Consider the following 25,766-nt stretch of genomic DNA (forward strand, 5'->3'; position numbering starts at 1 on the left):
ATCAAAGTCTGCAAGCATAAAACATCTGAGATGGGGTGGAGGTTTTATCGGACAACTAAAGTCCACGTGAACCGCTCACTCTGCTCTTTTTGAAAATAGGTAGTTACGCATTTTATAACTAACTACACTTATAGCCAAAATATCAAGCAAGGAAGCAATAGTATCAGATATGAATGACATTAAAACTGAACACTTTTGCTATATTCATTTTACGATTAAGTAAGTTCTAAGTATTCGTGTCATTGTAGAACTGTTAATATGATCGTGGTTTCAGTGTGGTAAAGTTTCTAAATGAGGTTTCTCTCTTTCCACATCAATGAAAAAAAACAGGGAAAACATATTAAATATCTCTGATTTACAAATAATGTTAGACTCTATTAGACTTGCTCTATGTGTATGTGCATAGCAGCTGCATGAGTATTGTTTTTTGCTTTTCATGCTATAAGTAAGGCTTACTTGTCATATCCTGTTTTATTCTGTCCTATTAAGGACATTTTCTTTAGCATTCACATATATCCATTAGATGAAATATGTGGTCGTAGGTCAGGTTTTAAGAAAAATAAGAATGAACTCAATAACCATTAAATTAGAAGTCGTAAGCATTACCTTATCTTAAATATGTTCCTGTACTATTTTTAAATGGTTTGAGTCGTTAAAACGATATTCGCATTGCGATAACGTATCTCAAAGCTCTACACACTATACGGCAATCAAAAGCTTAGTTTCAAAAAAGCACAAAAGATGACCGGAATGAGTGCAGCGAAGCGAAAAGTAACTGTTGGAAAGTAATTTACATGAAGTGGCAAGAGAACTTGGCTCGACTTGCAACGATAGTTCGTTCAGTGTGGCCGCAGTCTCGTAGCGGTCAAGGCTTCGCGGCGAACGCCCGTGCTTCTTTACATAAAAAAAAATACTTCAAGAAAAAGCGCGCGCGCCTTTAAAAATAATCGACATCCGTTTGACGTATAAAACAATTCTTTTCATCTTTAATACAACTTTTGCTAATTATCTGTTTTTTTAGTACAAATAACTGTTGTCTCTGTGCCGGTGGATAATGAGTTCGTTAGTGTGAGAGTATATACATCTTGGACTCTAATAAAACAGGTAATTTAATTTATTTATCTCAATTGACAATACATCATGTTCCAAGTTACCATTTGATATGTCACTGATTTAAAAAATAAGATTTGACCGTTTTTTAAAGTTCAAGTTTATGGTTGAAAGAGTTGCCGTTTTTTCCACTTATCAGTGTTCAGCCGAGACGATCGGGAATAACGGCCCTGCAATCATAGGTTGTTGCTCTTCCTACTGCGCCCGCACCACAAATAAAACCAACAAGTTTATATAAAGGAAACTATCTAGATTCTAGAGCTTGAAGTCTTACCTCCGACCTAGATTCAATAACACGAATATTTGAAACATCAGAATACTAGATATAATTTTTTTCCAAATAAAATTTCAATGGTTTATTTATTGTAACAGTTGTATAGCTTTTTTTTAAGAATTAAAAAAATAAAAACAGAAGTGCGATTAGTTCACGATTTCCGCGCGGCCAGTTGTGTTGTGAGTGAATGTAGGTCAGTGAAATGATCGAAACACGGTCCCGTATGGAATCCGACCCGAGCTGCGGCCGACCGATTTCGGTGTCAAACCGTCGGCCCGCACTTTCATAATTATTTTTCTTTTTTTTTGCTCAAGCAACATTGCGAAAATAGATCATCATTAAACATTACGAAGATAATTAAAATAATAAAAAAAACTTTTCATATAACATTTAGAGTAGTTTTAAATATGAAATATTGCTTATTAATTTAATTACGTAATGCAAATTATATTTTGTGACCATAAGTCTTTTAGTTAAGAATGTCTACATTTCAATTGACTTACTTTTGAGATAAGACCCAGATAAGCAGGTTCCAAGGCGGGGTCATTAACATCGCGTTGCCTGCGTCCCGCTCACCACGGAGGAATTTTTTATCTTCAATATAATGAAGTTCTTAAACAAAAGACTGCAGTTTATGAGGGAAATATAAGTACATCCCTTCTGGAAAATGAATATCTTATAATTATAACGAGCGAGTTTTTTTAATACATTATCACGATAAAAAAAATATTAAACCACATAATGTGTAGTGACTCAGCAAAGCATCTGACTTATAACAGGTTTCAATATAAAATATAATATTATTACATACCATTAAGTAAATTAAATATACAATCTCATAGAAATCATTGAAAAAATCTTTATTTACTTTGTTTTCAGTATAATATTCTTAGTATACGCAATATACCTATATATTACATAGGTATAAAAAAGATTTTTAATTATTTCTAGAATTATTATATGTTTTAACATGTGTTTTGAGATACATATTAAATGATCATCTGGACGGAAGTATAATTACGTCAGATGTTAATTTTAAAGTTCAGAGTTCATTAATTCTTGCAAAAATATTTTCTACATATAGGAGCAAAGATTCTCAACATGTTATTGACCCCCAAAGAAGTCAACTGCCAAATTAATAATATGTATGCGAGAAACGTGCAAACGTGCAAATATGTTTCGTATTATATTTATATTTTACAAGATATAACAAAAAATCTAGCATGTATATAAAGCTGTATCGATTTTAGGGTTTATTCTGACAACGGACCTATCCCTAATCAGGAAATCCTAGAAATCATTTTAATTATTATATATCTTTAGGAAGTAAAAAAAAACAGCTATTTTGATATTTGGAAGAATATAATTCGTAGATGGATAAAAGCTTGTGTAATATTGCCGGGTGTTTCTGTGGCCAACCACCTGTACAAGATATTTTGTCGTCCCTGTTCTTCTTTTTGAGAAAAACACGGATAACAAAATAAGTTTACAGGATTTACGGCAGTGCAAACTGGTAACTGGCATTACGTTATACGAACCTCCTTGCTCTACTTATAATTCTTACACTCTAATTTCGTTTTACTTCCATGCAAATACTCTTAAACATGTATGAATTTAATGTAAATTCTATTATGCTTTTGTCAATTGTAACGGGAAATCGCGAAAGTTAAAAGCAAGATCGTTCAATAAAATAAATTGATTTCAGTAATGATTAATTTCATAAAACGCGACTTATGCATAAATTCTAGATTTATCTTAATAGGTAAATAAATCTGAGGTATTTAAATGTAATGTCAAAATTTTGTTGCCGCTTAGTAATTTTAGGAGGAATTTTACGATCGAAAATGAAAACTTGACGTCGTTTCTGCGAAGGCATCGAATGGCGAAAGCGATGTAATTTATGTTGGCCCACATTTCGTATTAAATTCGTGGCGTTTTGTACATCTTTATTTGATTATTTTTTAAGATGTTTTAAAGAAACACTTGTCATTTATTGCTGTTGTATTCTTTTGTATTAAATATTTATGACGGACGCTGCAACTTACATTTTCATCGAACTATATGAGATAACTTTTGCCTGTGACTTCGACTAAAACTTTCGCATTTATAATATCAGTATAAAGTATGATAACAACAAGTCAAGTTAAGTGAAAACTTTGGTTACGATTATCAGAGGACGTTAATATGAACAAAACATGATAAATATGGGTATTTTGCATATCTCGAATATTCTAGAGATACTCAAAGTCCCCATATTTATTTTCAATTTATTTCTTTAGATCGTGCTGTCCGTAATCTAGACTAAAATGTTTTATATATATGAGAAAATATGTTTAAATTGAATGCCCTTGATCGTATGTAACATATAAACCTTCACACATTGTATGCAACTCGAATGTTTATTGACATAAAATGAAGGTAACTTAGTAAGTCCGCATTACAGCGGCGCTCGTGAAAGTTTACGAGCACTAAAAATAAGTGACATTTTTGCATAATGCATACCGGATAAGGATGAAACTTTTGGTGTAAGATTACAGTTCTCGTGGCTCCAAAATTCCATTTATGTTTCATATTTTTATCATAAATTAAGGTTGTATTATTAAGTTTGAGGTATAACACGGATGACAAAAATATAATAAAGATAATACTACAACAAAAAAATTTAGATTAAGTAAATTACATCTTCTATTTTCAATTAACTAAATAGTTCAATTTATTCGTTTCTATAGGAAAAAAAAAATTGTGCTTAATTAATTTGACCAAAAAAATGTAATGCAATTTCAAACTAAATAAATTGGGAGAAAGTCACAATCTTGTTACTTATGCGTTGATGTCTTTTTCATTGCGTTATTATAAGCATATAAAAACAAAAGTTTATCATAAATTCCTTTCATGTTAGTCATTAATTACACCACCGTTCCCTTTTTATTACGTTTTCCTTCTTTTAGACTTGTCTATCAATCCTCTTAAGGAAAAGGTGCAGTTTGTGCTTCCAGGAATTCTCTTAATGAAGGAGTCCGTAAATACCCGTCGTTACGAAAACATGTTCTACGTAAGGCATAGATGTACACTAATATATTTATATGGGGTTTTATTATAATTGTTATTACTTATTTTTACATATACCTATTTCCAGGTTTACTTGTGTTTTTTATATTTTGAAAACCAAACTTAGCCAATTTATACATTAAATCAAGGTGCGTAATTTTAGATTTTCTATACAAATAAAATTTAAAGTAAACATTTTTTTCAATAATAAACGAAATACAACAAATATTATAAAAGAAATTATCTATTATCCCGATAATGTGGTAGATTATTGAAACAAAAGAAGAATGAACTTTACCTAAACAAAAAAAAAGAATAAAACAAATTGAATGATTTTGATTTAATTCCAATTATTTTATCTGCAGACCGTGAAATCATTCGATCGTAAAAACAATATTCGCGACGAGCAAGTAACTGTTCTATGCTCCAAAATGTTGACTAATTTACACACAATAATGGCTGATGAATATCACGACACGCTTGATACATTATACCTGATACATTTGATATTTTGATATAACCCGTTGATATTTTACATTTTACATAACTGTATATTTCATTTACATAATTTTTGTTATAAATAGAGAAGAATAGATTAGAATAAATACAACATTTCCTAAATATATACTGATATCATCTAAGTATTTACTTATTTTTATTATGCTCCCCAATAAACGTAACTTCAAAACATCATAATTCTTACCACAAAGTAATAATGTTTATATATATTTTTCAATAATGTTTCCTTTACCAAATCGCCCGCTGGGTGTATGTTACATGTGAAATTATATTTTGTTGCAATCTTAATATACATAAAAGTTATTACAAACAACAAAAAGTTATGATGAAAATTATGGTTTTTATAAGTATGATAAACAATATATATGAAATTTTATCCCATTGAGCGGTAAAACGGTTTTATATCTGATGATAATAAATCAACTCGCAAGCCTTGTTTTAAAGGCATCTTAATTGGGACTCTGGTTTCGAGAGAAGTGATGTATTTCCGTTAATACTTGACTCAGTGAATTTCTTTAATTGTAACGTATTGTGACAGACATTTATGTCTTTAATCATATATATCGTATGAAAAATCAATTAAAACAAGTGAAACAAAAAAGAAAAGCAATTTAAGAGAAACATTAAACGTTATACAGTAAAGTTTACAATCATGAGCTTTTCTAAAACTATGAAAGAAAAATAAAATGGCGGTTGCCTAGAACTTGTTTACTATGAATATTTATGTCATATACCTAACGCGATAAGCCGGATTATTTACTAAAATCTTATCGAATTATATTAAATTTAATTTCGCATAACTGTTAAAACTGTAATTTCCCGGAAGTATAAAATATCTGGACTCAGAAAATACTAGGTTTACTAGTAATAAGTTTTTATTAAATGTTAATTTAAATTTGCAAGTTTGATTCTGGCTACCAATTTCAGAAAGTAGATCAACGACCATTTTGTTTAATTGATGATTGACCTTAAGATTTATGTTTATTATGCTGTTTAATACATATGTAAGTCATCGTCTCATAAGACATTTTTTACTGTACTCAAATACGAAAAACCCTTGCAACATTTCATTGCATAAAAATCCAAAAAACCTTCTCTTAATTAGTGTCAACACTTTGTACAATATGTGGTTATAGTTCTCCGAATTCCATTACCAAGGTATAATATTTAATTGGATTTTATTTTTAAATTTCTGGGAGGTCTTTGATGTAATGAACTGTAAGAAAAAAATAATTTTTAACTGAAAAACTTCTACGACACCATATTGCTGTCTAATTTTTTCTATAAAAGTAGCTGGCAAAAAGTTGTCAGTGAGTTTCCTATTGATTTTTTTTGAAAAACATGTTATTTCATTCTCTAAAAAATTATTTCGACTTTGAGAATACTTCACTATCTTATCACCGATTTTAAAAGGTCCTGATTTTCTTTCAAATCGCTTAATTTGCATTACGTTAATGTGGAGATAATGATATAATTACGATCAATAGAAAGCTCACTGCATAAATCGAGTGGGTTTTTCCCGTTTAAGTTAAATCAACTTACGTTAACGGAAACTCGATTACTATTTATTACTAAGATAACATCTTTTGCTGACTAATAGCCACAGGTAGGAGCTAGAAGAGGCTATCATATTTTCACCGGAATAGCAGAGATGCATTTCTGCTCTTAATTTGCGTATTTATGATTAACTGATCGTCTAAACCATCACACAGAAGTTTTTATGTTAACTATATATTAACTAAATTACCTACTAACCAGTTTCTGACATCAAAATCTGTATAAAACATATCAACATCCCTGTCATTATCTTTAACAAAATAGAAATCAGAAACAGATTGATCTCAGAAACCCACGTTTAATTGTTTCGGGCTTAATGTAGAATTCCAGATTAAACTTTACTTATTAGGAACAGACTATTTTTACGACAACGAAATCTTACTTTAGATTTAATTCAATTAATAATGATTATTGCCGTATTCACAACGAATGGTTTACATGTTTTATGTCTCCTAATAAACCGATCGAATGAAATGTACTAACTTTTAAGCTTCTACGTTCGCTCTAATTCTAACAAAACTATCTCGGAAAACTTGTACAACCGCATGTTACGAATGCACAAGACACGAATACAAATTAGTGTAATAAACCAATATGTATCATTCAATCTCACATGATACGTGGAACTATGTGTGCTTGACAAAATACAACTTTGAGTTGTTCGTTATAAGTAACCCTCTTGGGTACGCAGTTTTTGAGACCAAATCTCTTTATAAAACATATCGTCATCATTGTCAGTATCTTTGACAATACAGATATAACATTATGTTTAAGCAAAGATTTTAATCTCAGAAACGCACGGTAAATAATGTTATTGTCAAAACACTACTACGTATAGTGGTCATAGTAACCATGGCAACCGATTGGACGGTGATGTTTTTCTAGGTACAGGTAAATTCGAGCTCTGAGCGATTTGCCTATACATTGGTATAATCTTGGGTAAGTGTATACGGGGTTCCTATGTATGTCAGTCGCGCGGACCGTTAGCAGTTCGGCGGCCTGTCGCGGTTAGCGTGTGTGAAAGTCGCGTGGGCGATTTAGATTGAACATCGGTCATTTTCCTATGACCGCTATGTAGAGACAACGTAATTCGACAATTAAGTTGAGACTAATCGAATTTATTAATAACTTAACTAATCGATATGAATGGAAAAAAAAGTTAGGTGAGTAGAATCTTTTTTTTTAATGTCAAAATTGCTACCTGCAAAATTTCGGTATGGTTTTATAGTGTGTATATAAAAAAAAATTAAATAATGACAAATGGCAGAAAACGTAATGTCACATTTTTTAGTTATTTTAAAACACTAAACTAAAACAGGCACAAAGTTTTGGTTCAGCCACAAAGTATACATTGTACATTACGATGTAACCGGTTCTTACTTACCTAAGTGCATTAAGTAAAAACATGTAAAAACACTAAAGCTTATCTTTGAAAGTCTTACTTAGTGCTTTCACTTTGGATTTTGTAAAAAATCAAGAATTTATTTTTTAAAGCCTCAGTAAGTTATTTTTCGATAAAGATTATGGGATTTATGATACGTTTGACAATTACATATTTACAACATTGTTGTTAATGTGAATGAAAGAGTTAAAAAAATGAAGTCGAATATATTTATAATTTTCCTTTGACTATAAGTAATATATTTTTTCGATTCATTGGTGTATTTTAAGTTATTAAACGCATTGTAAATGCAAGACCGTTTAGAAACATCGTAATTTAATTATCTACACAAATTGATATTGTCAAAATGTCTTTGTTACTCGGAACTGTTACCAATTCAAACACCCTGTATTGTCGTTTAGAACTTCGTTAACAGCTGTATAGATGTGACAAATGGGAAAATGCCTGAAACACTTTCTAAATGCACTTTTTCTATTTGCACATTCGTCAATGTATTAGTATTTATTATTTAGACACTTTCGCCTATTGTCATATGTTCATTTGTTACAAGTATTGGTGAAAACAGTTTATTAGATGATGTAAATTGAAATTTATCGATATAACTGTTCATGGAATTAAATACGAGAGGACGCAGTTCCTAATTTACATAAAAGATATCTAAAATAAGGACCTCACTGCTGTAATTTAGCATAACGAACATGTGCAAAAAAAATACGGACAAAGAGTCTGTAGATGTCGTTTGTTCTAATAAAAAAATAGTTCACATTTTAGTTCAAAACAATTACATTGGAGTCTTTTTATTAAGTCTTTGTCTATTTTCATATGCATACTTATACAAGCTGCAGAATTTAATTTTCTTTATGATAAAATAAAGATCATGATTTTCATAAGTCAATATCAAGAGGCGCATCATTCTTAAGATTGATCAGAAGATTATTTTAATTACTTTGTATGGGAAGATGAACAAAAATGAATCGATCACCTTCTAAGCCTTAGATTAGGTTTTCCATTGGATATTGCAGTTGGATAAGAAGCATATTTATTTAAATGTTGTTTAATAATGTCATAGATAATCAAAAATATCACAATAAGAAAATAGTCTTAGATATAACTTAATACAAGTATATCTTGGATGTGTTAGTGTGCGGGCGAGATGACTGCTACTGGTCCGCTAGGAAAATGACGGACCGTTAGAGGCGCCGCGTCGCCTGACCTCAATGCACTAACCCTTATTAATTAACAGTTCTCAGTAAATATATGTACAAATGATTTGACGCTCAGACAGATTGAAAGTTAAACAAATATTTTATTTGGTTACACAAAAGTCAACACCTACAATGAGCTGAATTGAAATTATATTTAGAAATTGCTAAAAAAATTAGTTGTTACTTAGCGTGAGTTTACATTGCAGAAACAAATGCACAAGAAGTATATTGTCAATCTTCTCGTTTCCTTTTGTAAAAGAATAACAACATATCTCTACACATGTAGCAGTAATATACGGTAATCCGTTAATGTTGTCAGTTAATGTATACCTACTAAAATCTTTAACTAACTTTAACTATTACGAGGAGGAAGTTAAATATAACATACGGCCACTATTAAAATACATTTAGGTCGTAAAGTTTATGTTAACAAATAGCAGCAAGTAGGAGCAGAATCGAATGTTGAACGCCGCGCAAACAGGCTGAGCCGGCTGTGCGAGATTCATTTAACTGTACAGACTGGTCACTAGCCACTTCCTGAATTCTAGATAGCTCAGACTTAGACCTAAGCTACTAAGCTACGACTATACTAGTTTATAATGTTATTATTGTGTAAAGGGTAAAAGGTATATTATTACATTAATTATAAATTAACATTGAAAAGTTAAAGCGACATACATACAGAAGCCTTATGCGCTATTCCAAACTGTAATCTACATCTGCACCTAATTTAATTTAGATCCACTCGGCCCTCATACACATTTAGCTCATATTATTCAAGTTGCATTTTACGTCAGGTGTAGATTAAAAACTTTGTTATTTAATATAATACAATAATATAAAAACAAGCATTTTCATTCACAAGGCTAGTAGCCTTGTTGTACTGATCAATGAAGCTTTACGTAGTAATTCAATACAAGTACGGAAATACAGTGTACATATCTTGTTATGGTATGTTTAGTACTTGAATTCAAACTAACATTTAAAAGCAATTGAACTGATTACGGCTGTTAATCAATAATACCTTGTATCCACAGAAAGATATCTTTTTTACAAATATAGATTTTACAGCTTGGCTAAAATTATTTTATTATTTGTTACAGATAACTCTCCAATCATTATCAGACTACAAAAAAATGCAACATTCATAGCATCGGGATAATCTGCAAGCATACAAAACATCATTAAAAAATGGGCCCACCTCTAAACACGTGGCCATACAGCCATCCCAGAATCAAAGGAGAACAGAACGACGAAGAAGATAGTAAAGTGCTACCCAGTGACAGTTATATTTACGCGAAATGTTCAATATTAAGCATCGTAAATAATGTTCGTGTGATATGTTTAAATTTTACAGTTGCTTTAATATTTTTTCAAGTGTTTTTAAATTTGAACTCTGTTGCCGCGGGTCCGGTGATACTAAATTTGGATTATTTACAAGGTAACATTTTTTTATATATTTTTATTAAACTGTAACACATAAATCCTTTAATTATTGTGATATTTTTCTTTCATATTTCCTGAAGAACGTATTTGATTAACATCCAATATGATGACTCACACGTGTCTTCTGTTTGTTAACGTCTCATGTTACATAAAACAATACGTCATCTCTCCGAGATCACCTTTCTTTCAACGTCGCATTTAAAAGCTTAGTCATATAGTTCCACAACTTTTTATGAGTATTATTTCCAATTAATTTGTCTGTGTTAAAAAATACACACCCACTAAATTTTGAAATTGATTATCTATTTCTGTGTTGTTGTATTTAAGTGTTGTTTTCCGGAAGGTAAGGATTTCTACGGAAATGTGTAGCAAAAGAGTTTGTAAGAGACATAGCCTAGTTTTTAGAGTAGCATGACTCAATTTACGAGTAAATTAATAATTAACAAAATACAACTTCAAAAAGAATTTGTCGAAAGAAGCCGCGCGCATCAACTAAATGTTGTTGTAGTTGTCTTTAATATGTAAATGATGTAGAAAGGGGAAGCGTGAAATATTTCATAACACCTTGACACACTGACAAAACACTTTACAATGTAACAATGAAGGCTGCTGCAGTTAACAGAGAAAGGCGATTAGTGATGCTTAGTTAAGGCTTTACTACTTAACAACATGACAAAACACTCACCGTGAAAAGTAAAACCTTATTAAAAAGTACAACTTTCAATTTATTTTAAAATGATTTATAGTAAAAATTATTTCCTAAACAAGAATTAGGCTGTAGTTTATTCTGTTGCCATTTAAATGAGTTTTGTTGAAAAATAGGTCAGGCAACTTAAATTGCTTAACTAAGCCCTTCGAATAGAAGGAAACGTAGTATGCATCTCCGTACACACAACGTTGAATCGTCGACGTGAGTCGTATAAGCGGTCAGTACAGGCATAGCGACTACACGGCTAACACGAATTTACAAAATGTCAACTGTATAGATTTGCTCCGCCATCTTTAAAATCGCAGCGACTTTTCTCACATCGATCTTGACAAACTTGCTTTGGCGACGAAAGAACAAAATGGTGGCGACACATGTTGAGTACCTATTATAATATTATTTTACGAATATTCGAATGTTGTATTCATAGTGTATTTCTAGATTATTTTTAACACCCCACGCATTCCAAACGGCCTCTATAAAAACGTTCCACATTTCAATATGTGTGTAAAATCCCAGCACTTGTCTTCGTGGCAGGTACATGCATAAAAATTCGTAGAAATTGTCTGCGTACTTTAACCACACTTTCACTTCCTTTCTTATTTGTTAAAGGACTCATGTAGGTCGCGTGTGTCATCGACCAAAGATCTCTAAGCGATATTCCCACGCACCGCACCTTACTACTTGATCGACTTGCTATAATTATACATGTGTTAATTAAATTACAAACGTGTGAATAATGGCATAATATTCAGATTTTTTTTTAGGCTACTGATGCTATTAATAACGTGAATTTCCGTTACTAATAAGGGATAGCTTAAAGATTAATCCTTTGTGTTAAAAAGGCCATGAGTACACTAGCAGTACAAACATAATTCAGCAGTAAAAATCCACGTTAAGAAAATAAAGTAAGATGAATAGAAAACAACCCCGGTGTTGGCATAGCTTACAGGGTGTTTATAACAAAGCGCAAATCTAATGTGTTTTTTATAAGTTGACATAACATTTTTTTATATTTAAATCCATTAATGACGTGTCAACGATACTACGTCGGGTGTATCCTGTTGGGCTGATCGTTCAGACTAATGAGAAAAAAAAATCCCATTAGGCCGATTCACAACAGAAATGCCTACGAGTGCTACTTCTCACAAACAGTTCTTCTCATTCGATACATAAACTATTTTTTTAATAAATTCAATCTGTATTTTGCGACTTGCTTATTTGAATTGTGTGCGGTCAATGCACCTCATACCAAGCAAAGATTGAATCTAGTTTTTATAACTTTTTAATTACTTACGTCATTACATTGTAAGGATGTACGAGTGTGCGCTACGGTTATGTTATGTCACGGCAGATAGGCATTACAGTGATAAAATGTAGTTACGATTGGATCCCGGATAAATAAACTTACTAGTAACGTTTATTAGTTTTTTACCTACTGAACTAAAACGAAGGGAACGCCCGGATTCAATTAGCATTCTTTTCGTCAGCTTATAAATGACCTCACCGAGGGGCTTGGAGTTAGGGGTAGGAACTAGGCATAGTCAACCACGCTGGCCCAGTACGGGTTGGTTTATTTAACACATATCTTTGAATTTCTTCGACGATATGTTCAGGTTGTATCAGGATAAAATGATATGTACATTAAAATTCGGAAAACACATTGGTATGTACATAGCCGGGATCGAACCTGGATGTATATAGATTTCGATCCGGTCCGGTCAAGCGCTTAAGAACTACGTCACAGACGTTGCTTTCTTTGCATTGCGGAAATTAGTTTTATTAAGCTAATCAAATAAAGTCTTAAATACCTTGAGCTCCGATGTAGGTCCGTCAGTGGCCCTTCCTCCATCCAGGATGAATGGGATCATTTCGCTGTAGCGGCTCCTCGCATTGATATTGATCTGGAAAAGTCCGATTTATGTATATATCTGATGAACTGGAAAAACTTTTAAAAAGAGCGAATAAATAAGCACTAAACTTATATATATTATATTATTCTATATATAACAAGACATTGCTTTAAAAATATAATCATGATTCTTATGAGTGTATCTCACATCACTTGCATTGTTAGACTTAATGTCATCTTATCTCCTAAATCGTGACTAAAATGTTAGTAGCTTAAATAGGACAGTGACCTTTCCTTAAGATCCTTTGATAAATTTTTCTAAAACTATCCTTGAATGTAGTTCATCTTACTTTAATACTTTTCGTAAATGGAATAGCAGACAGATATTTTAATCTGAGTTTAAACATCGATATACGAGTATAAGTATCGATATTATTCGATTGAGAACAATACAATACATACGTACATATGTAGAACTCAAGTATTAAGACTTTAAAGACAGAGTTTAATTTTCTATTTTTCCATACCAATTAAGATAATTTACATTTATGTATTTCAGAACGACTCAACGCATCTCGATGAAATTGAAAAATACATCTCAGTCTGAAAAAACACGTAGGCTACTAATTATTTTAATTCCGTAGGCTACTAATCATTTCATTTTTTTTGTGAAGGAGAACGGGTTTCAAGCGACAGCTAGCTCTTTATAATTTTACTTTGTTTAAAGGATCAAGACGATTGACCTTACTTTTTGTGATGTTGAATGTTTAATACTATACGCTAATACGTTTAAGGAAAAGATCGAAATCTTTTTAATTACGCGTTCATTGCATTGTACTTGAATAAAGTTCTTTTTATGTATATTATTTTTTTAATCTGTTTCACTACAACTTTGTTGATTGTAATTACACTGCCTATTGTTAATTTTTATTAAGTAGTGACTATATCCAAGAACATTCTATCTATTGTGACTAGCAGTAATAATAAAAACTTTCTTACTAATGTTATAAATGCAAATGTTCGGATGGATAGATGTTTGCTAGAAAGTGTCCAGAACGGCTCAATAAATCTCGATGAAATTTGGCTCAGCTATAGAACATAGTCTGGTTGATCTCATTGGCTACTTATTAAGTTTTTTTTAAATCCAAATGGACGAAATCGCGGGCAAATTTCCTTGACGTTTAAATTAAATTATATCGAGTTAACTTATTCCGCTTTTCATTTTTATAAATTACTTAAGTATTTCTTAATAGTTTCGGACCCATCGGGGGTCCATCTTCAGTGCAAGTATGATAGTATATATATATCATATATATATATATATATATATATATATATATCATACATATATATATATATATCATACATATATATATATATATCATACATATATATATATATATATATATATATATATATATATATATATATATAATATATATACATATCAATCTGTATATTTTACTTTAATAGAATCAAGACGTTTAAGTTAATTTTTTCTTCAAAATGAGGTCGCGGTAAATCCTTATGCTATTTATCAGCTAGTAAATATACTAGTCAGGATTGTACATCTGCGACATTTATGTTACTTTTAATTAATAGTTATAATTTACTCATGACATATATGTAACATTCCACATGTCAAATGTCAAGAACGAGGAACATTACATAATACTACATAGCCTGCATTTTAGCCGATTTTTAATCAACATATGAATTTCATTTAAAGGATAAGAATAATTATTTTTTTTGCAACGATAATAAAAATATTCATATCTACAATTATTAGCATTATATCGATTTTAAACATGTATCGATTATCAAATATGTCACGCTTTACTACGAAACTTCCACTTAAGACAATCGTTATGCGTTGAAGTCTTTTATATGGAAAGTTAAGAATTGTTATTTTTAAGTTAAATTTAGATACAGAAGCAAACAAAAGCATAATAATAGTCCTCTCGGCTCCAGTAATATAAAAAACTGCCAATCTCTAAAATATCACAACTGTAAAAGCATTGACATCTAGTGCCTGGTTTACAAAACACTTATTAAGTAAGGCTTTAAAGCAAACAATATAATTTTAATTGCAGCCGTCAGATGGCGGTTAACATTAGTACTGATTCAACGGAAAATAAAAACTACTTGTACCTAACTTCCTTTACATCTATTCATATAGACCCAAGGTTTTCTTAATAATTAAGCTTTAAACACAGTAAAAAGTCAATAAGGTTTATAATACATAGTCCAATAGTTACTTGAACAAAAATATGAAAATCTAAGCGGTCTATTTAGCATAATATTAAAAAAATGCATTGTATTAATGTCATCTAATTTTGTTTCAGGTCCAGTGCCACTAGCTAGAAATATAAGACACTTGCCATGCATATCAAGAAGATCAGCGCAAGAAGGTTTATGCATGTTTGCCATAGATTGCCTAAAATCAAACGGTACTCATTTAGGAACTTGTATTGATCGTTTCTATTTCGGTTCATGTTGTCAAATGCCCGATAAAAATATAATTCCACAAATAATTGAAAATATCGACGATAATTCGATAGACGGTGCAAATTTCGTTCACCCACAATTGGAAGATAAAATTCATGGTATAGGCAACAAAGTAACTAGTGTAGCTACAAAGAAACCGTCCACAGAAAAGGTAACTGAATTTACAACAGAGTCTCATGTATCAGAAAGCTCACATGATAGAACAGAACCTGATGTATTAGAAACCAAGTCCGATGAAATAACGACTATCGATAACAAAATCGAAAATTTGGACAATAAATTACATACAACTATAACATTAGATTTAGCACAAAAACAAACTACAAAGATTGCATCAACTGACATACCAGTTACAGAAGTACCAATAAAACTTTCGACTTTCCAAACAGTATCTGGTAATAATGAAAATTTGGAAACAGACAAAATCAAAAATGATGAAATAGAAAGTGTTACTACGGTAATACCACCTACTACTACTAAAGCAACTGTAACAACTACTAAGGGGAGCACTAAGCCCCTAGCATCTAGAAAACCTATAAAACCTCCATTTAAGCCGAGACCTACGATTCGACCTTTAACTAATTTTACAAGGCCTCAATTTAGTCCTAGTAATAAACCAAGACCAACAAAACCTATATCAGTATATAATTCAACAAGAAAACCTCCATATAAAACCCCACCAAAAAGGCACTCTACCAAAAAACCTTTACCTTCGCCACCAAGATTAAACATAACGATAATTCCTCAAACATCTAGCGCAAGGCCGCTCTTCACTAGGCCTTCATCACCTATCATCACCTTCATTGATTCAACTAATTCTAAAACAGAAGACGTTCCTACAACTACCACTACCACTACAACCACTACGACAACTACCACCACAACTTTAAGTCCTACAACATTGTCTACAACCACAACAACATTAGCGCCAACGGAACGTATAACAGAATCACCTGAGACAACAATTTATGATTCACCAACTACTGAAATTATCACAGAAAAACCTACTACTAAGCCAGTAGCAGAAGTAACTCAGGAAAGCTTACCGGTGGAGCTAGATAAAGAAGAAGCAGTAACCCAAGAACCAACAACTGAAAAAGAATTAAAACCGGTGACTGAAAGCACTACTTTATCAACAACAGCACCAAATTCTTTGCTCTCAACTGAATTCCCTCCATTTGTGACCTGGTCTAGTAATGTCGATTCTGCAACAAAAGCACCAGATGTAGCGACTACGGCCTCGGATGGTATGTACTTTTTTTTTAACATTAATTTCCGTGCTCATAATTTAACATAATCACGACTATCATAATTATTCCCTTCTTCTCACAATTAAAATATGTAATGAAGATTTACGAATATGTAATTTTGAATATGTTCGAGTGTTAACGGTTGAACATTTGAGCTCGAAACCGGATCCATATATCGTAATAATTCCTAAACCTTTTCGCTGTCAGTTTAGAATGTCTAGAATTCTTAACTACTCATAATAAATATTGTTTCTCGCATCATTTACTACCATGACTCATCATAAGACATCGTGTGATTCACCGGTAGTTCATTCATAACCTCGATTCGAAATCTTAAAAGCTTGTTAAGTATAACTGCAATATTATTTCTTAGTTTTTTATTCAGTAACAAAAAGATACCGCTAGATAATCAATAACGTCAGCAAAGACTGTGAATATTATGACAATAAACAAACCTCTACATTTCACAAGATAAAATATTTACATAACATAAAAAGATATATGAAAATAATTTAAAGTTTGAAATTGATCTTCATCTAATTAACTACAATTGCCTTGTCATAAAATTTAAGATAAACATTTGATGGGATAACAATTTTGAGAATTATAAATTTTAACTGAATTTTATTTTGAACTTCGCTTAATTCCTACAGATCCTGTAGTACAAGCTGAGAGAGATTGTTAGAATAACTCCCTGTACAATTACATATAATAAAATTCTTTCTATAGCACGGTCTAGTACAAATGGTCGTGTTTTACGGGAATTCTCAATAACTTTCTCTTACCTTCGGTAAAACTAAACTAGATGCAATTTCCTACATACAGCAATGATAGTTCGTTATACTTTTAATGGTAGTTATAAGTAACTCCGAAGTATCTAAAGCTGCGTGTTTCATGGATAAACGAATAATATGAAACGATATCCACAACTCACGTATCGAGGTCGCGCATGACCCCAGTGAGATCAGTCCCGCAGCCGCTCTGCCCCAGTGAAATTGTCCGCCTCACTTTCTTCAACACTGTTGCCAACAGATCACAAGCATTGCTTTTGTTATTCTTTTTTAAATTCGTTTAAATGTTACGATGTTTTGATCGAGTTAACCTGGTTAGATTTTTTGTTATTTATAACGACTGAGAATATGATCAGTTTGGAATTTATTTAGATTTAGACAAAAATTACTCTTTAGTACAATGTCGGACATAAATATTAAATGATAAAGATACGATAACATCGTAACTAAGACAAGTAAAATCATACCAAAGCATATCGAAAAAAATATCAATAAACCTTGCCAATATTCCTTAAGCTTCATCTCAATAAACTAAACTGCTTATGGTATATTCAATGTCACCTTGGGTCATTGAACTTTTTGGTAAACAAACTTTTAAAAAACGCATACAAAAAACTTGGACCAACAAGCACTATGGAGTTATAGTTACAAAAATCGACTTTATCTCGATCGAACATGGTATAAAAAGCCTTATCAAAAATAATGTTTTTTTACTTTAATTTTTCATTTGAATATATCGTCCGCGATGTATTTGGACATGTAGCATTACAATTTGAATCGTTCATTAGTACGCTATAAAACCTTTTTGTATGATATCGATTTTTAGAAGCTGCAAAAAAAAAATTATGTCTGTTTTTTTTTAAAAGAATTCGTATGTAATAACACCAACCTACTAAAGTACGTTTTAATCCTTCAAGCTACCAAAAAGTATACGTTTAATTTTCAAATGAAATATTGGTACATATTATTCAAACTGTTACCGTGGGTTTTTGAAACCAAAATCTTCGTTAAACTATATTGTTATCCCTGTTTTGTCACAGGAATGACGATATTTTTAAAACAGAGATTTCGGACTCATAAACCCGCGATTTGTGAAAGAACTTTATCAATTGATTTTATGATACTTGGTCGGCGTTAATCAAGACCACTTAACATGTAGATGCGCACTATGATATTTTTTTATAATTATATAGAATTTCAAGATCGAGTTTACAAAGTATTATTAAACTCAACAAGCCGGTAACCCTACTTGACCCGAGCATTTAGTGGTCCATTCATTTTTTGAACCCGTGCCAACTCTCGGCTGACATTGCAACTCGAAAGAACATCATTGTATTTGTATTATACATTAACATATTCCACTTACATACTTAGCTTCAATGCAAGTTTGTAAATAAGAAATATTTAAATAAATAATTGAAAATTAAACGTATTCCAACATAATAGCAGGTGTACAAATATTTTATTAAAATAAATTTAATTGCTTTACAGAAGTATGGTCACCAATTACTCCACCCGAAGGCTGGGTTTTGATATCAACTTTGCAACCAAAACCTGATACAACAGTCGCTAGCCCTACAACAACCACAACATCTACTACCCCAATAACGACTACCACTACTACCACAACCACCACGACTTCTTCCACCACCACGACACCCTCTACAACCACTACAACTTCCTCAACAACCACATCCCCCTTCACAACTACAACGACTCCCTCCACAACTTCAACTCCTACGACAACAACAACTCCTGCCACAACAACAACTCCTACCACAACAACGACGACTACAACAGAAGCACCAACAACAATTGTAGAAACATCAGCAACTCAGCAACTTTCATCAGAGCCAACATCGACCTTAGCTGATGTTACCACAACAGAGAAATCAACATCTTACATTCCACCAAGTTCTTCTTCGCCAGCAACAACACAAACAGTCACTCCAACAACGACAACAAGCCTACCGACTTCAGAACTATCACCGTCAACATCTGTATTAACGACCGAAGCACCTTTGCTGGAGTTCACTGTGAATGTAACTTTGTCGCCGACTGTGCCGACGTCAACGCCGAGTTTGACCTCAGAAAATGTTACAACAGCCTCAAACTTAAACTTTACTGATACAACGACACTTGGAGTATATGAAAATGGTAAAAAGCATGATATTTCTTAATATTTGTTATTTAAACAGACAGACATACATTGTATAATTTACCTAATTCACTTGTATTGTTTAAACCAATTACGAGTACTTTGAAATTATACATTTTCCTCGTTCAAACTTCTCTTGTAATGTTTTTTGGCCGTTTTGGTTTGCCTTGTATTAATCTTAAATATATTTTGACAATATAGATAGTAATTTTAAATTATTTTCATTGCATTTCAGAAACAACAACAATATATCCAAATGCATCATCACAGACTACAATTAGTCCTGAAACTATCAATATGTCTGACTATAAGGACGGTAAGATTTTATATTATAATTTTACTTCACATTACTCGCAAAATGTAAAAAATTAAAATCAGTGGTAAACATATTAATTAAAAGCAATTTGTTTCCACGTGGAAATGTTGCACGTTCATTACAGTTGTTATTACTTCACAAAGCAATTTTGCTATAGGGTCACAGCATCCTTGACTACGGTGATTTCCGTGTACGGTCAAACGCATATAAAATTATAAATATTTACAAACAATAACAATAAAAATTAGTATTTAAAATTTAAAAAAAAACATTTTTAAGTTGCTAGGCAAGACATGTCACTAGATTCAAGCGCAGAAAAAAATCTTTGTTATAATTACTTATCAAGTATCATGAAAATGGAGTAAACATAATTTGGAATAAATTCATACGATATTTTGGGATGCCCTAAATCAATATGACGCATCGTTCGCCAGGTCAAAGAACCACCGAGCCTGCACAACTCCAGGCTGCCGAGCGTATCAACAACCACAAAAAATAAAATCAACTCTGTTCAGAAATTTTAAACAAAGAGTTGTCAGTTCGCGCGCGTTGTGGCCGGACGCCATTGCCAAGGCAAACGCAAGGACGTATTGCATTATCTGTGCCTATTTATGGAGTGCATAATTCATAACAATTTGAACAAGTGAACTCAAAAATGACTAGCAGAAATAAAATAACATTGAAATTCTTTTTCATAGTTCTAAATTAGTTATTCCGAACAATTACAATATAAGTAACTTACGTAGTGTTTTTGGATAACATATTTTTTCTAACAAAAACGCCGTGAACAACAAGTGACGTTTACTATTTTCAAAATGGCGCCAAAACTATAACTTTTTAATTTAGCGCAATTAGGCAAAAGCTTTCACATGCGTTCGGACGAAATTGTTTTTATTCGAATGGAATTTAATGGCAGCAAAAGTGTCTTTTTAATTTAGCTAAATTAGACAAAAGCACATATGCATCGGAGCGTAATTTTTTTCGGACGATTGTTATCGCTGTTATTGAAAAATGATAATAAACTCAACGTTGGTGATGCTGGCAGTGTGCGGTCGGCGACTTTGGCCACAGGGGCGCATCGTTGGCGGCACCAAGTCCAGCTTCGGCCAGTGGCCGTGGCAGATCTCACTACGTCAGTATAGAACCTCTACATACCTCCACAAATGTGGTGCTGCACTCTTGAATGAAAACTGGGCCATCACAGCCGCGCATTGCGTTGAACAGTGAGTATGAATAATATTAACTCTAGTATGGCATGTAAACACATTTTAGTATTATTTTTGTTGATCAAAAATATTTATAAACTACTTACTTGTAGATATTTTAACTTTTTAAAAAAAAATTAACTAGAACAAGGTGATAGCTCACAGTACTAATCGCATGACGGATCTAAATCTACATTCTTTGCACATTCAGAAATAACATATTCGTAGTTGTACACTCAAGTCGATTACCGTATTATATCGAGATTTCTATTGTTATATACATATATTACTTAAATGAATAACATCTTAATACTATTATAAATGCGAATATTTAGTTGAATGGATGGATGTTTGTTTGAAAATATCTCCAAAACGGGTCAACGGATCTTGATGAAATTTGGCACAGGTGTAGAACTTAGTCTGGAAAAACACATAGATTTATTACCTTTGTTTTTAATTCCGCACGGACAGTCGCAGGCGACATCTAGTATGACTAATAACTAACAGTACGCTTGAAATAACAGGCAGTAAAGTGAACAGGTTGTTCAAAATTATAATGTCTCGTTGCTTAGTGAAATATAAATAACTAACTTAATCACATGACTCGGTGAATTTGAATACAATTAAATTTAACGAGACGAGTTATGAAAAATCGCACGTTATATCTCAGACATATTCAATTGATAACGTCGAGTTAGTAGCATTGAATTTTTTATAAGAAGCGAGACTGAATGTTATAAAAAATTGCAACCTTTTTGCCCAATTGATATGAGATAAAAACATAATTGTCTGCTTAAGGAAACTAACAAAACATGAAAAAATAATTGGAAATAATGTGTTTATATGTAAAATCAATAAAAAAGATAAATTTAAGGATTTTTAAACAATATTTAGTTAAAACTGATAAAAATTCGGCGATCCTAAAAGTTCAGTATCGTTATATGCAAATGAAAAAACATTACTTGCGTTTTGTCGCGACCTGAACTTAGGGTATTTTGATGATTGTTTTTATATATCACCTAATACAGAACGTAAAATATAACGATACTTTAATTAAAACTATAAATATAAATGCAAAACATTAAAAAGCACGGTTTTAAAAAATCTATATCTATATATATAAAAGAAAGTTGTGTTAGTTACACCGTTTATAACTCAAGAACGGCTGAATCGATTTGACTGAAAATTGGTGGGCAGGTAGCTTAGAACCAGGAATAGGACATAGGATAATTTTTACCCCGTTTTCTTTTTTTTTTTTATTCCGCGCGGACGGAGTCGCGGGAAAAAGCTAGTATTTAATAAAAGTAAAAGAATTACTTTGTCAATAAAACTCAAATTACAAGTTTCAAATTGGTACTCCTCGTAGTTACTACATAACAATTTTCGTGGAAATTAGATTGGTTTGGCTCCTTATAGGTACAAATATGGTGGGATTCTTTAAAACTGATATTACCCTGAGAACCCGTTAAACGTTTAGAGGCGTGGTTATCAATTATGTAGTATCCTCTCCCTGGAACGGCTCTAGGTTTAAGAGTTAAACTGTTTTCATTCAAATCGGCTTTACCACATTACTTTGCTTTTTAATAGTCTTAATTATATGAAAATATTTCTCCTCAGTGTACCACCATCAGAGCTGCTCGTGCGACTAGGAGAGCATGACTTAGCGACAGAGGACGAGCCGTACGGGTTCGCGGAGCGCCGCGTACAGATCGTGGCCAGCCATCCGCACTTCGACCGCAATACATTTGAATACGATCTTGCGTTACTGAGGTGAGTTATTTTATTAAAACCAATTAAGGATATGCTTTACGAGTGATAGAGAACACCTTGGCACTTAATCTTAAAATTGTGACATATATTCTGATAACTCTGATATTAACGTGTAACTGAATTTACAGGGCAAATTAAATACGAAACTGTGAAAGAAACTATGTCAAAAATATTATAGTTTATTCGCTATTAGAACTTTTTATTTTAAAACAAAAAAACTAAAAATAGTATAAGGTGAATGTACGAACGGATTAGAAAGAATTAGAATACAGATAGTTGATGTTATATTTTTAAATATATGCACATAACACAATCAACGTGATCTATTCCGTTAATGCCACTTTTTTACTTGTGTAGTTTTTATAAATAAAGGTCAAGTGTAATGACGAGTGACCAAAGAAACACGCTCTAGTGACTATTTATGGCATGTAAAAATTAAGGTCAGTTTAAACGGTTAGCGTTCCGGAAAAAGTGTTAACTTACATTTGGTTAGTAGATCACTATTGACATTTCCAACATACTACGTGTAAATTTTTGAATGGATTTTCGTACTAGTGTGTAACGAAAATAATTAGAGGTATCTAGATAATATTCGACTCGAAAGATACCTTTGGTGCGTTCTCAAGTTTTTTTTTTATTTTTTTTTTCTCAAATTATTGAGAAAAACGTGAAATATGTGGCGAATTTCCGATTACACTATTATTTTGATATTGAAATGGTCCAAAAATTTTGTTCCCGATGTCTTACTATTTAATCCGACGTTTAAAAGTGGGCGATTTTTGGTGATTATTATATTAATGGTGTAACAATAAATCTATGATTGTTTCAGGTTCTACGAACCAGTGACATTCCAGCCGAATATCTTGCCGGTGTGTGTGCCGGACAACGATGATGACTACGTCGGCAAGACTGCTTACGTCACCGGCTGGGGAAGACTCTATGACGGTCAGTCTACTTGCGGGGTTATACTCTCCTGGTACCTCGTTGTACGAGTACCTACATATGATGAAATTCATGACTCTTTGTAGTCAAGTACTGTTGAAATTGATACCAACTGTGTTGATACAACAGTGGAAAACAGATTGTTATTGTCAATTGTGTAAATACTTGAAATTATAGATAATTATAAGACTATTAAATTGTTAACTATCTGTCGCACCGTACTTAGTAATTTATACTGTGTCTTTGTCTCTCAGAGGGTCCACTGCCGACTGTACTACAAGAAGTGCAAGTGCCAGTGATCAACAACTCTGCGTGCGAGGCGATGTACCAGGCGGCCGGGTACACGGAGCACATACCTAACATCTTCATCTGCGCCGGCTGGAAGTCGGGCGGAGCTGACAGTTGTGAAGGTTTGATTGCACTATTATTGATATATGCGTTTCAAATAAGATTCGAGCGAGTCAATGATCTCCATTTGAAAAGTAAAATTATAATTAATATTCAAAATCAAAAAATATATCTCGCTTTATTTTTGCTTAACTATGAAAGCATTCGACGACGGTTTTTTAGAATTTATTGGGTCGTAACTGTGACTTTTTTTTTATTTATTCTTACTAGTAATAAAAAAGTCATATTGTTTTAGTATTTAGTCTATTTTCTCAATTTACCGGTAACACAGGTGACAGTGGGGGTCCGATGGTGTTGCAGCGAGAGCGCGACGCCCGCTTCGTGCTGGGCGGCGTCATCTCGTGGGGCATCGGTTGCGCGGAGCCCAACCAGCCCGGAGTCTACACGCGCATCTCCGCCTTCCGCGACTGGATCAACCAGATATTGCAGTTCTAAACCGGTTTCTCCTCATATTGCTCCTTGTTTTTATATAAGAGCAGCCATTCATGGTGCAGTCGGAATAGATAACGATAACAGTATGACTGTATGATCTAGTCCGTGTATGGCGTCTCTTACATTAGTTATAGGATGTTTCTTTCCACACACTTGTATACCAAGAGCGTATTGCTAAAAATATATAGAAACATACCTCTTAATAGATTGTAAAACTTCATGTCTTATGTCAAGTGACTTTTTTTAGCATAAATCTGGAATATGAACTAATATTCCAATTTTATACTCAAAAAGAATATTACAAAACGTTCTTACAATCTTAAGCATAGGGTAAATCTAATGAAATAATTGCTCATCAAAACAAATACAAATAGGTAACCATATTTATATTACTTTTAAAGTCTCAATGAGGAATTTATATTTAAGCAATTTTTTCTTTTAACATGGAAAAGTTGTTGACTAACATTTTAAAATTAAGTCAAAGTATATTTTGTACAAAATGCTAAAAAATAAAAAACAATTTAAACATTTTTAAAACTTTAATTGATAAATTAAAGTTTTAAAAATGACATTTTTTTTCACAACAAATTTAATAAACTCATTAATTTAGATTATACGTTGGTTTCCATAGATAAAACATCTGTTCATAATATATGTATTTTGTTTTAACAGTGGAAACCCAAACTAAGAATTTTTATCGTAAGCTATTTATAGGCCATCATTTAATTAATCTTTGAATCACGATTATCGAATTTATAAATGAATATTTTAAGACTTATGTATAAAAAACCCTAATTAAAAATATTCACTTCACGCAAGTTATTACTAGGTTAAGATTTTTCTTTCATGGTCTTAAACATTTTGTAC

The 25,766-nt window shown here is 32.2% G+C and overlaps 1 protein-coding gene across 1 annotated transcript; it reads left to right on the plus strand.

Annotated features, from left to right (window-relative positions):
• Positions 1-852: 852 nt before the first annotated feature.
• On the plus strand, positions 853-24,978 carry LOC106715301 (serine proteinase stubble). The gene is made up of 10 exons (XM_014508572.2): positions 853-1,104; positions 10,219-10,556; positions 15,465-16,874; positions 19,160-19,825; positions 20,062-20,142; positions 21,188-21,365; positions 22,965-23,117; positions 23,947-24,062; positions 24,314-24,469; positions 24,739-24,978. The coding sequence occupies exons 2-10, from the start codon at positions 10,307-10,309 to the stop codon at positions 24,900-24,902; spliced, it is 3,174 nt and encodes a 1,057-aa protein (XP_014364058.2). The 5' UTR covers positions 853-1,104; positions 10,219-10,306; the 3' UTR covers positions 24,903-24,978.
• The last annotated feature ends 788 nt before the right edge of the window (positions 24,979-25,766 follow it).

Source organism: Papilio machaon, chromosome 19, assembly GCF_912999745.1.
Source record: "Papilio machaon chromosome 19, ilPapMach1.1, whole genome shotgun sequence".
Lineage (NCBI taxonomy): Eukaryota > Metazoa > Arthropoda > Insecta > Lepidoptera > Papilionidae > Papilio > Papilio machaon.